This window comes from Eumetopias jubatus, unplaced genomic scaffold (assembly GCF_037043125.1).
Source record: "Eumetopias jubatus isolate StellerSeaLion01/CBP00866 unplaced genomic scaffold, mEumJub1_p1.0 scaffold_9, whole genome shotgun sequence".
NCBI lineage: Eukaryota > Metazoa > Chordata > Mammalia > Carnivora > Otariidae > Eumetopias > Eumetopias jubatus.
In genome coordinates, this window is record NW_028274815.1 from 111,047,461 (window position 1) to 111,059,490 (window position 12,030).

Genomic DNA, 12,030 nt, shown 5'->3' on the forward strand with positions numbered 1-12,030 from the left:
TCCACAGAGCAGAGTACCGCAGAAACCAGGTTTTCACCTGGGTGTTGCTGTATAAGCCGGGAAACTCTGAAAGAAGCATGATATTTAAGGGTCAGCTAATTAAGGAGATGATAAAAGAGTCAGAACTGAGCCTACTTAATTATACGTCATAAATTTAAAAAATTAAAAATAAAGGCAAAAACATTCCAGAGCCTAAGATTCCCCATGTCTTCTCTGGTGTTTAGAGGTGATGCTGAGTGGGTTGTCAAAATCACTGTCAGGAGTGAAGGTCTAGGAGGATACTGGGAAAAGCTGTTGTGATTGTACTGTATTTAACCCAAAAGAAAAAAAAATGTAGTTCTTGACATCTTCGAATTAAGAAATTCTAGCCTCCTTGCGAAGTGTTTGCATGACCTGTGACCTTGTCACACTTAATTCATGGTCCTCTTTCACAGGTGATGAGAATAAGCTGCCCAAGAAAACTGAACAAATGTAAGTCTTCATTTCTATTTTATATTTTCTTTCTCAAAGTTGAGTTACTCAAATCGTGGCTGTCCCGTCTAACTCCTCTGAGATCAGCAGTGGGTAGGACATTTGGGTGAAGCGGTGAGCAGAGCCATGGTTTCCTAGCCCCTGTCTCTCAGCTTGGAGTCCTGCCAGCTTTGCCATGTGCTCTTCTTTCCAGAACTCAAGAGACTTCCTGCCTGCAAACCCATCCATTTTAATGGTGTGATTCTTCTTACTATGTCTTCTACATAATACATTTTTTTTTATCAGGGGCTTTCCCAAAAATAAAACATCCTGAAACACATTGGGAGAATCTGTGGGAAACTCCTTCTGGTCTGAGCAGTGTTTCCTCTGGATTTGATTCTTAGGCTTAGGGAATAGAGCTAGGATCTGAACTCAGGCTGTGCAACTTTAAAAAGGTCCTAGTGTTGACTTCGCTCCCCCACATATAACAGGGAACCAGAGATAAGAAATAAACTCATTAATGTTTATGTTAGTCCGCTTGGGCTACAGTAACAAAATATCACAGACTGGGTCACTTAAACAGCAGAAATTTATTTTCTTACAATTCTGGAGGCTAGAATTCCAAGTTCTATGTATCTTTCTGGGTTTTTAAAAATTATACATTTAGGTTTTGTATGGCTGTAATTAATGTGTATGCAGTTTTTTAGTGTGTGGGTTTTCTGCCCTTTAACAAGTCAACCACATTCTCATATGAGTATGGGTGTATATAGTCCTGCTTTGTACCTGCTGGTACTTCTTTTTTTTTTTTAAGAGAGAGCAAGAGTGCACACACGTGAGTGGTGTGGGGAGGGGCAGAGGGAGAGGAAGAGAGAGAATCTTAAGCAGGCTCTACACCCAGCATGGAGCCCAGAAGGGGGCTCGATCTCATGACCCCGAGATCATGACCTGAGCCGAAGGCGCCCCTGTCCCTGCTGGTACTTCTGTGCCAGCTGTGCTCAGCCTGGATCTTCATTCTGGACCCTTAGGCATTTCTCCTAATCCACATTCACTGGTGCCCGGCTTCAGGGACTAGTATTGACCAGTGCTTGGGCCTCCACCCAGAGACCTGCCGAATCACAGAGCTGGTGGAGCTCGGGCCCGAAGGCGCCCTAGTGAGGGCAACAGTAGCGCCATCCAGGCATGAGTCTCGCGCCTCCCATTCAGGCCACTTAACAAGTCCATAGCCAGGCAGCTTTGCACTCAGCTCATGTCTGAGGGGTTGTATAGGAGAAGGCCAAGCAGTGAGGAGGCCAAAACATTGTTGGCACTGAGTGATGTCTGAGTCAAGCTGGGTGGGGAAAGGAGGAGGGGCATCTTTATATGTGTTTGGTGTTGGTGTCAAGGTGTGGAGGATTCTGGTCTTACCCGGAAGTGGCCATGCTCATTGTCAGTGTCCCTGCCAGGCCCCTTCCTACCAAGACCTACCCCTCTGTTGTGGCCTGGCCAACAATCTTCAGGATATGTTGATCCTTGGAGCTGTCATTTTGTTATGTATACTTTTTCTATCTTTTTTTCTTCTACCCAACTCAAATCTCTTACCTAAAATGTAGAGGTGTGCTGCGGGAGCCAAGGAGGAAATTAAAGGAATTGGCAGTGTGACTTGGCACAGCAGAAAAGCACCAGGCTGACAGCAGACCTGAAGTCAAGCCTGCCATTCATTTTCTGTGCCTTGGATAGTTTATTCCACCTCTAGAGGCCCTACTTGCTTCCCCTGTAAGATGAGAAAGTTAGACCAGATCATTTCTGGATTCCTTCCTGCTTTCCAACTCCAGTCACCTTCCTTTACTTGTTACAAGATTCTGAGGCATAAAAATAGACATATTCTTAGGCCAGTCTTTATTAGTTTCTTGCTAGGCACCTTCCCTGCCTTTCAGGGCCTTGTGGATGAACCCCTTCTCTCTATAATTTTCCTGATAAGATCCCAGATCTCTCTCCCCTAAAGTAGTGATTCTCAACCAAGGACAGTTCTTCCTCCAGCCCCACCCCCAGGGACCTTTGACAATGTCTGGAGACATTTTTGTTATCCCATCTGGGGGTACTATTGGCATCTAATGGTTAGAGGCCAGGGGTGTTGCTGAACATCCTGTAGTGCACAGGACAGACTGCATGACAAAGAATTTTCTGGCCCAAAATGCTGAGATTGAAAATTTCTGCTTAAGGGGAACCAGTCTTGGATTTTGGATTTTCTAGGGACCTTCATAACAGTCCCAGTCTGGCGAAGGAAGAAACCTTCTTATAATCACTTTGGGAAGTGAGAAGTCTAAGAGAAAGGGCAGGATTGGCGAGCAAGGAGCAGGGAGCTTTAGGAAGGGAATATTTGCCCTCAGAAACACACTGTATTCTCTAGTTCAGGTAAGCTGCTTGGAAAGTGGTGTGCAGCTGGTAATTTAAATTTAAGTGGAGCTCTCTTCTCCTCCGAGGTAATCTCTTTTGCTCCTGAGGTCTCCCACCCTGAGGTTCCAGTAGCAGCCTTCCCTTAGTAAGCCTGTGAGGAGACGACATGAAGGTGTGGTGTGGTTGGTCCCGAAAAAGCAGAAAGTCTGTACCAAGACACTGAAGGGATTCAGGCTCCTGACATAGAGGGGCTAGGTAGCCTGCAGAGTTCTCTTCTGTTGGATCACAAACAGGGAGGGTTGGTCTTCTGAGCAGAGCTGGCTTTTCTTATGATGGTTTTATAAGAGCAAAGTATAGGGACACCTGGGTGGCACAGTTGGTTAAGAGTCTCACTCTTGGTTTCAGCTCAGGTCATGATCTCAGGGTCATTAGATCAAGTCCCACATCAGGCTCTGCGCTCAACGCAGAGATTCTCTCTCTCCCTCTCCTTCTGCCCCTCCCCCTACTCATTTTCTCTCTCTCTCTCTCTCTCTAAAACGAATAAATATATTTTTTAAAAAAGCTCTACAAAACTTAAAAAAAGAAGGAGCAAAGTATAAATCACGTGGGGCACATGGCTTTTAAAAGGTTTAGAAATCAGCAGTGCCTGGATGGCTCAGTTGGTTAAGCATCCATCTCTTGGTTTCGGCTCAGGTGATGATCTCAGGGTCCTGGGATCAAGCCCTGAGTCAGGCTCCATGCCCAGCAGGGAGTCTGCTTGAGATTCTCTCTGTCTCTCTCCGTTTGCCCCTCCCCACACTCTCCCATGAACGCACACACTTTCTCTCTCTTTGAAATAATAAATAAATCTTTATAAAAGGTTTAGAAATCAGTGAGTTCCATTTTTGCACTTTTCTCATTCTTTTTTAAAAATCAGTTCCTTAGGGAATGTCATTTATGTGCGTGCAGCTTTTGTTGAAATCTTGTGATGCTATAGTTAACCCCTATCTTTTGTTCTAAAGTAGGCTCTTGTCCCAGGTGTACGCTGCTGTTATACAGGCTGTTTTGGCTGGCATTGCATGTTATGCTAAAACTTCCAGTCTAACAAAGGTAATTTAAACACCACGTTTCTCTTTCCTTAGTAGTAATTTCAGTGTAAACCGTCCTATCCATCTGTTTTGGCTTTGGACACCTGGTAGTAGTCAGTTTTGTGCGAGCTTGGGCCTCAGTGGAGCTGACACCAGACAAAGATGTACCTGGAGAGTGCTGAGCTTCTGCTGCCTGTGACTGAACTGCCCTTGTCCTAGGAATGACCGCTAATCAGCACTTCTTTGTAGATGTCCGGTTGTGTTAAAAATCATTCTGTAGCATACTGTTTTACTTACTAGCTTTTTTTTTTTAGTTTTTATTTATTTATTTATTTTACTAGCTTTTTTAAAGTTAAAAAATAAAGAAAAATATAGATTTTTCTATGTGAATTTAATAAAGTTAGGTAAGTTTGTCTTGAGCTACATAGTATGATTTCCTATAATGTTTAAAAAAAAAACAACTAAAAATGAGAAAAACTGACTTGCCTGTCCTAGACAAGCACATGTGTTCTCGTTCTCTGACCGTTCTCTTCCTTGCTGTTTTGCGGTTAACCTGCCCTGCTGAGTTGGATTCCTATATCTGACCCAGTAAGGAGAGGAGAAGAGTCAGCTTGATGCCTCCCAATGCCAATAGGACCTTTCCTGAAAGAAGCCATTTGACATTGGAAAGGTTGTGTATGATGTAGATACCAGAGAGACTGTAGCCGTAGTCACCAGCTCCCGGCCATCTCCCCTCCTCACTGAACTTGAATCCCGGGTACAACTTGGGATTTCTCAGCCCTTTAGCTGAAGGCTTATACGATATCAGTTCCCACACTTTTCTTTTTTAACTGATCTTTTGTAAATGTAGGTATTCTAATATTTTTAGCATCTGACAGAAACTCCAAGGGCAGTAGTCCCTCCCCCAGGGCCAAGGGAGAGGGGAGGAAACCCTTTTCCAGACCTCACAATGGCATCATCCCGGCTGGTTACAGTTCCCGGCAGATCAGGTTCCAATGCCCACCTGCCTGAATGAAGTGTTTCCTGTGAACCCAGCCCAAAGAAAGCAGGCACCTGTTTCCCTTAACACAATGTTTTCACTTTGATCTATTGATGTATACAAAGCAGTTGTGTAGGGGGGAGGGGCACAGTGTTCTCCTGGCCAAATGTTAGAAGAGTGCTTCCTATCAGTGATATGTACTCTTTCCTGCTGTGAAAGCTAATTGTCTCTGTTTTGTCATTGCTTTTACAGGCAAAGGAGGTAGCTGAGCAGACCCTGGGATCTGGGTTAGATTCCTTTGAGTTGATGCAGTTTAAGGCAGCCCTACGGTAAGCAACGGCTACTATTTTCTATAAGGAATTATTATTATTTTTTTTTATAAAGACCCTTTTGCTGTCTTGTATTTGATATTCCATCTTTCCTCTGAGAAATTTTCCAATAAAATAAGGGAATGTCTGAAAGAGAAACATTCATGATCAGGGCTTTGAGAGGACAAGTAGCCAAAGATGGAGGAACTGTAAGAGAAAGAGTCAGACACATTTCCTGATGCCAGAATGGGAGGCAGATCAATGGTAGAAACATCAGAGACCTGAAGGACCCAGGTTTGGAGGTTAGAAAGGTGAAGCGGGGACAGGAGGGGTGAAGTTTGTTAGGGTCAGGGTCCCTGGCCACACAGAGACAGTCCCTGCTTAGGAGAGCCTGGCCCTGGGCCTCCGATGCCTCTCAGGTAATAGACACCCTGAGCCTGGCCTTATCTCAGGGGCTAGACGCTCTGGGAATCGGACTTGCTGGCAGTCCAACCATCATACTACATTGGGCACATCCCAGGGGCTTTCTACGTAGTCTGTGTCCATAGCTAAACTTTCATGAACCCAGTCCACCTAACCCTTCACCTGTCCTGTATGAGGACCACTAGTGCACTTTTTTGAGGAATTTTTTTTAGAACACTACGGGATGTGCCCTGTGGTGCCTCAGCTCCTTGCCCCATGTTCTCTTACATCTACAGCCCTGGGTAGTAAGAAAGAACATTGACAAAGGTAAGTCAGTCAGTTGATCTAACAAGAATTCTATTGCTGCAGCTCCAGGAGCAGAGGAAAGAGCCAGATCTTTTTGGTGCAAGGCTTCAGGCCTCTTTCCTCTGGGTCTTGTGGATCTTGTAGCTCTGGCCATGAGAGGAGAGGGATAGAAGAAATTTGATTCCTTAAGGCCTTCCTGTGGCCTGGACTATCTGTTCCTGGCAGACCTGAGTTTGAGAAAGCTCCTTTGCTTTCCAGCTATGTGACTTTGGGCAAGACAAGGAGCTCTCTGTACATCTGTTTTCTTGTCTTCCCACCATGCAGAGTGACTAAGCATGTAAATGTTAGCTGCTGTCACATGGGGGTCTTCTGTGTCACCATGGACATGGCGGGCATGTCCCTTTCCTCCTTTCTTCCTCCTTTCTTCCAGAGCTTTGTGTAGGCCACTCAGCCTTTCCAGGGCAGGCCACCTTTCCATCCCAAAGCCTTTTAGGCCTGGGCATACCTCCCTAGCTGGAGGAAGGAACAAGAAAAGAATACCAGGCAATGGGAGGAGCATCTCCCAGGGCCAGCTCTCCCTTCTGGAGCCTCCCTCCCTTCTCTCCACAAGGTCACTTCACTGAGTACCCTCACAGTACATCAGATTAGCAAATCATCTCCTGAGAGGAACACAAGACTTGGCCTCTGCCTAGGCTCTGAGCAGGGATGGCAGCTTGACCCAAGGGTAGTAAAGAAAAGGAGGATCGGGACAATATGTCCCAGCTGTGGGGCAGGGGGCTGTGGGCCAGTACAGGGTCTTCCCAGTCTGCAGTGGACAACAGTTCTGGCACATGGTTCTCTCCTGCTGTGTCCAAGACAAGCCAGCCCTGAGAATCTGCACAGAGGCAGAGCTGTGACTGGAGTCATATGCTGGCCCCGCACTTGGCAAATGTGCCATGAGGGCCCAGCACAGGTGCAGTGCAGCAGCAGGTGTCTGGGGGGTGGCCAACGGTATGGTTAGCGAGAACAGACTGACTTTTTATTTTGTTTTGGGTCTGCAGCTCCAAGATGGCTTTTCATATCCATGCTGTGAATAATCAGGGAAGGTAAGTGTGTGTTTGTCATGCATGCTCATTTGGGGCAAGTTTTAGGAAGAAAAAGAGAAGATAGGCTATCTTGTAAATGCTGATGTAGTTGGTCTTCTTAGAATTCTACACCTGGGAATGGCATCATGCCAGGATTGGGCCTGGGACTGGCTATACTCAGCTGAGACCCTGTACCCTGAGTGCTTCCCACTGAAAGACTGAGGCATGGGAGTAAAGGGTGGACCTAATTCCTTCCAGTGGCCTATGTACTAAATCTGCATGCATGTAACCCAGTGCTTTGAAAAGCCCTGAAAGAAATCTGGGTCTGTGGGTTGCTGCCAAGTTGAGAAAAGAGAGCATTGTAAATGTAATATGTGTTTCTCCTGTCTCTTCCTCTTGCAGGATTGTGCCTCTGGACAGTGAAGATAGCTTATACTTCGTGAAAACAGTAAGCAGAGCTGTTGTTACAAGTCAGCTAGCAGGGGGTGGCCTATGGAGGGACATCTGCAAGGGCTGAGACCGGAGTAGGTGGGAGTCTTGGGCAATCTGTCCCTGAGGAAACTAACTGGTCTTTTCTCAGGAGGGTGTCAGCTGCAGCTGTGGTGAGCCTATGATTTTGAGGGTGCCAAGGCAGCTATACCAGGCCCACATCATATCCTGTGCCTCAGCTTCCCAGGGAACAGAGTCTTATCTGGGGGTTGGGAGAGACACTTCTTCCTAAGGTTAGGAAGGCTTCCTGCAAGTGACTGAGACGCTCTGCCCTCATGTGGAAATGTGAGCTAAGGACAAGCCTGCCTCAACACAGACTGATGAGTTTTCAGTGGATTCTCTGTGTTCCAGGGCCTGAGTTGATGCCCTTAACAGGGGTCTGTGAAAATAAATTAAAAAACTGGGGGCCTAAGTCTCCAGTGAAGTGGGTAGTCAGGGCAGAACTTTCCACCCCATTTGCTGGAGGCACCCTGATGGGACAGGGGCATGGTTTAGAGATGCAGAAATATTGGTCCCTAGGTGGGCTGGCTGGCATGGCCTGAGGGAGCAAAGTTTCTAGACCAGTTGCTCCCGGTCACAAGCCAAGTTCTCCATTTAGCCCAGTGCATCCTGATGTGCAGAAGATTGGCAAGCAATGCATGAAAGGATGGTAGCTACCCAGCCAAGATGCTGGTTGCAGTATATGTGGGCACAGATTACACCTTGAGTCTGTTCTGTGGCTACTGCCTGAGCCTTAATTCCAGTGAGCTTTTGGTCACCAGGAACTTGGTGTGTAGTTGTGGATGACTCAGTGCAAATGCATGCCCACCGCCATCACCAATGGAAAAGCAAGAGTGTTATCTCATCTATAGAGTAGTACAACAAGAGTAACTTTTTAAGGTTGTGAGTAATTTCTCTTTTTATAATGTGTCTGCTCCCTGTATCTGTCAGCATTTTGTGTTGTTGCTCATTTAGAACTAAGAGACTTTATTATGACATCATCAAGACCCTAGGAAGTGCTTTCTGATATTAGGTGATAGTACTTTATCTCCTTGCCAGACTGTAAGCCCTGATTTCTCTATTTAGATTCCTCTGCAGTGCTCTGGAAGGTCCTTTGCACAATAGAAGGTGATCAGGAGTCCAGTGGAATCACACTATTGTGTTAAGTATGCATTCAGCAGCCACTAATGAAATAGGAAAGGAGAGAGAGAAGGTTGTTGTTTTCTGTCCAAATCCTGTCCTCCTTTCCAAGTAGAGATGAAGTTCTGCCTTTTAATTTTCTCTCTCCTCTTCCTCAATATTAGAAGCCTAGTATAAAAGTAAAGTATTGGGTATAACCCACTGGATTGTCTTCCTGTTTGATCTGGAAACCAAAGCAGGGTTCCCATTGTCAATTAAGAGAGACCATGCAACCCAGGAAGGTTTTGTGTCTTCACATGTTAAAAATTCTTTGAAGCAGGGGCGCCTGGGTGGCTCAGTCGTTAAGCGTCTACCTTCGGCTCAGGTCATGATCCCAGGGTCCTGGGATCGAGCCCCTCATCAGGCTCCCTGCTCTGCGGGAAGCCTGCTTCTCCCTCTCCCTCTGCCCCTGCTTATGTTCCCTCTCTCTGTGTCTCTGTCAAATAAATAAATAAAATCTAAAAAAAAAAAATCTTTGAAGCAGATTTAGAAAAGAAAAAAAAACTCACAGTTGTCAGGCTTAATCAGAAAGTTAGCTAAAATATAAAAGCCTACCTGTCACTTCTGTACATCCTTTTTTCATGACAACATGAGAAATTAACTGCTTTGGCTTTAACTGTCTTTTTTTCTCAACTCTTCTGCCTTCCTTTTTTATTTGGGAATCTAGCAATTTCTTCAAGAGCCCTATGTCTTTTGTCTCTGTCCTGAGCCTAGAACAGGGGTCCCAGCCTAGGATAACAATGTATGAAAATGGGCTCTGTTTCAGAAACTCTGTACCTGGCCATTCAGCAACATCAGGCCAGGAGGAGACAGGACCTGAGAAGGCTCACTGTGCTACTCATCCCATGTCCCTCACCAGATCTTCAGTCATTCCAGACCCTGGCTCTGGCTTATACCATTTTCTGCGTTTCTTCAGCTAGATTTTCCCCCAAAATTGTTCTGTTTTCATTAGTTTTAACATAAATTAGGGCTTGTTTATCAGCCATTCGGGAGCTCTTTCTGTGTTGCTCCAGTTTTTTTTTTCCAGCCTACTGAAGCCTCTCTTTTTATTTGTCTTGCCATAAAAGCTTAAATAGTTTTCTTTTAATTTTCTTGGTACTGAAAGAAGCATTTGTAGGTATTGACATGTATCCAGAAATATCCATGAAGACGTGTAGTGAATGAATTACCACCTTCCCAGACTTGTTCAGAACTTGAGCCCAAACCAGAGAAGGAGTTGGTGAGCATGTGGATGTGCCAGGATGCAAAGAGTGTATGAGTGTACAAAAGCCTGGAAGAAACACCTCCAACTCTGAGAGGCCAGGGCCTCATCACAATTAAGAAGGAAGGCTTTTATCTTAGGAAAGATAAGCAATTTGAGGGAATTTATAGAAACATAAAAATACTCCTGTGGCCCAAGTTTATCTCTGATGCAGAAGCAGTTGCAGGGAAGCGTGGGTGATGCTGAAGTCCTCTCCCTGGTCCTGAGATGTAGTTCAGAATAACTTGAGTTTTCCTTAGAAACTCTGGAGTATTCTTTTAAAATGTGCCTTAGAGCAGTATTTTATGGTCTGTTTCTTAAGGGTCTCTCCCTAAAAGTTTAAGACTGACAACTGGCCTAACTCTGTTTTCTTATTTGATACAGGCTTGTATGACTGTATATGACATTCCTGACTTACTGGGAGGAAGGGGGTGCTTAGGGTCTGTGGTCTTCTCAGAATCCTTTTTGACGTCTCAGATCTTGGTTAAAGAAAAGGGTAAGTGTTTATAAGGTCTTTAGAAAGCAAAACTTGAGTTTTTGTTTGTTTTGGCAAAATAAGTTATAGTTTCATAGTTCTTATGTATACATAAATCAATATATAATAATTCTACATTGTATATTATAATTATATATAACATGTTATTAATTATAACATCTTCACACACACACACACACATATGTATATGAGAATATGTACAGCCTCACTGGTAGTCAGGAAGAAGCAATTTGAAATAATAATTAGATCCTTTTTTTCACCCTTGTACTACCTTGATAAAAATTAAAAATATAGATAAAAAGGACTAATTCCCAGGACTCTCCATTTAAATGTGTGTTTCTAGTTGTTGTAAAAAATATTAATAGAGTTAATCACATGGGGAAACCTTCCTCCCTCCCCTCACTAGTCTCCCTGTTCCCAGATGAGGAAGTTTTCAATTTCTGAGGGCACAAGATTTTGTATACTACTAAGAGGAGCCATCTCTCCTGAGAAAGGGAGGGGTGTTAGTTTGGGGGCCTACAAGGTGGGCTCGGGTAGTGGGCAGTAACTGGCATGTCTGTGGTCTTCCTGCAGATGGCACTGTTACCACAGAAACCAGCTTCATAGTCCTGACAGCCGCCATACCCAGATTCTGCTCCTGGCTGGTTAGTGTCATTCATCCGGTGTAAGTGGACGTAAATGTGAAGAAACCGGGAAGATCATTTGAGGAAGAGCCTCATTGGGTCCCTGGTGGGATGTCAGGACCTAAACTAGCTACTGTTCAGGAATGGAAGTTTTTATCTCAGCTCTTTTTCTTTATACAAATGAATCTAGTTTCTTTAACTCTCTCCTAAACTTGGGAAAGTGCCAAAAGAAATGAACTAAGTGATTTGGGTCCCTGTTAAATTATGAAAGGAAGAAATTAAACCTTCATTTTACAGATGAGGACACTAAGGCTTAGAAATTGACCAATCTGTCCAAAGGAGTAGATCACGTGGCTCCCTTCTCTGGTCAGAATGGTTGCTGCTGAGTTTTTACAGCAGAGTCTTTCTACACGTAGAAGGGCTCCATCTTCATCTGTGGGAGTTGGTCTAAAACTCTCATGCCTTGGGACACAAAGTATGATAGCAATGAGTCTAATAATGGTCTAAGTACCTATTTTAAAATCTTTATATTCTGTTTCTATAATTTTTTTTAAGATTTTATTTATTTATTTGACAGAGAGAGACATAGCGAGAGGGGGAACACGAGCAGGGGGAGTGGGAGAGGGAGAAGCAGGCTTCCTGCAGAGCAGGGAGCCCGATGTAGGGCTCAATCCCAGGACCCCGGGAGATGTAAGGCAGACGCTTAACAACTGAGCCACCCAGGCGCCCCTGTTTCTATATTTCTGATGTGAATAGAGAAGAACAAGAATCATCCTCTAACATGAATACATATAAATGAGAACACATTAATATGTTCTCTTCCCTTTATCCTTACAAATAGTTGCTTTTCTCTGAAGTGAAATGTAAGTGGAGACTAATACATGATTTCCACATCTTATAGGCTCATTTAGCTGGACCTCAGGTCCCAGGGAGAGAGAGAGCCCACCAGGGCCTTGGGCTCTGAGCCTTGATGACCAGTAGCCAGCCCGGCTCTGCCAGCCATCAGGGCCTCAGAACACAGGATTTGGTGGAGGGACTGCCCAGTCTCCTGGAAATGTTGAACATGGGCGAGACC

General features: G+C 44.8%; 1 protein-coding gene across 2 annotated transcripts in view; it reads left to right on the plus strand.

Moving 5' to 3' along the window:
* DNAAF9 (dynein axonemal assembly factor 9) overlaps positions 1–12,030 on the plus strand; it is a 127,637-nt gene that overhangs the window by 53,467 nt on the left and 62,140 nt on the right. Inside the window, exons 12-18 of one of the 2 annotated variants that reach the window (XM_028118779.2) lie at positions 435–471; positions 3,825–3,912; positions 5,122–5,198; positions 6,926–6,970; positions 7,352–7,397; positions 10,221–10,332; positions 10,906–10,976. In XM_028118779.2, the coding sequence (XP_027974580.1) occupies positions 435–471; positions 3,825–3,912; positions 5,122–5,198; positions 6,926–6,970; positions 7,352–7,397; positions 10,221–10,332; positions 10,906–10,976 (476 nt within the window). The remainder of the gene's footprint in view (positions 1–434; positions 472–3,824; positions 3,913–5,121; positions 5,199–6,925; positions 6,971–7,351; positions 7,398–10,220; positions 10,333–10,905; positions 10,977–12,030) is intronic. The other variant, XM_028118780.2, reaches the window with a different exon arrangement.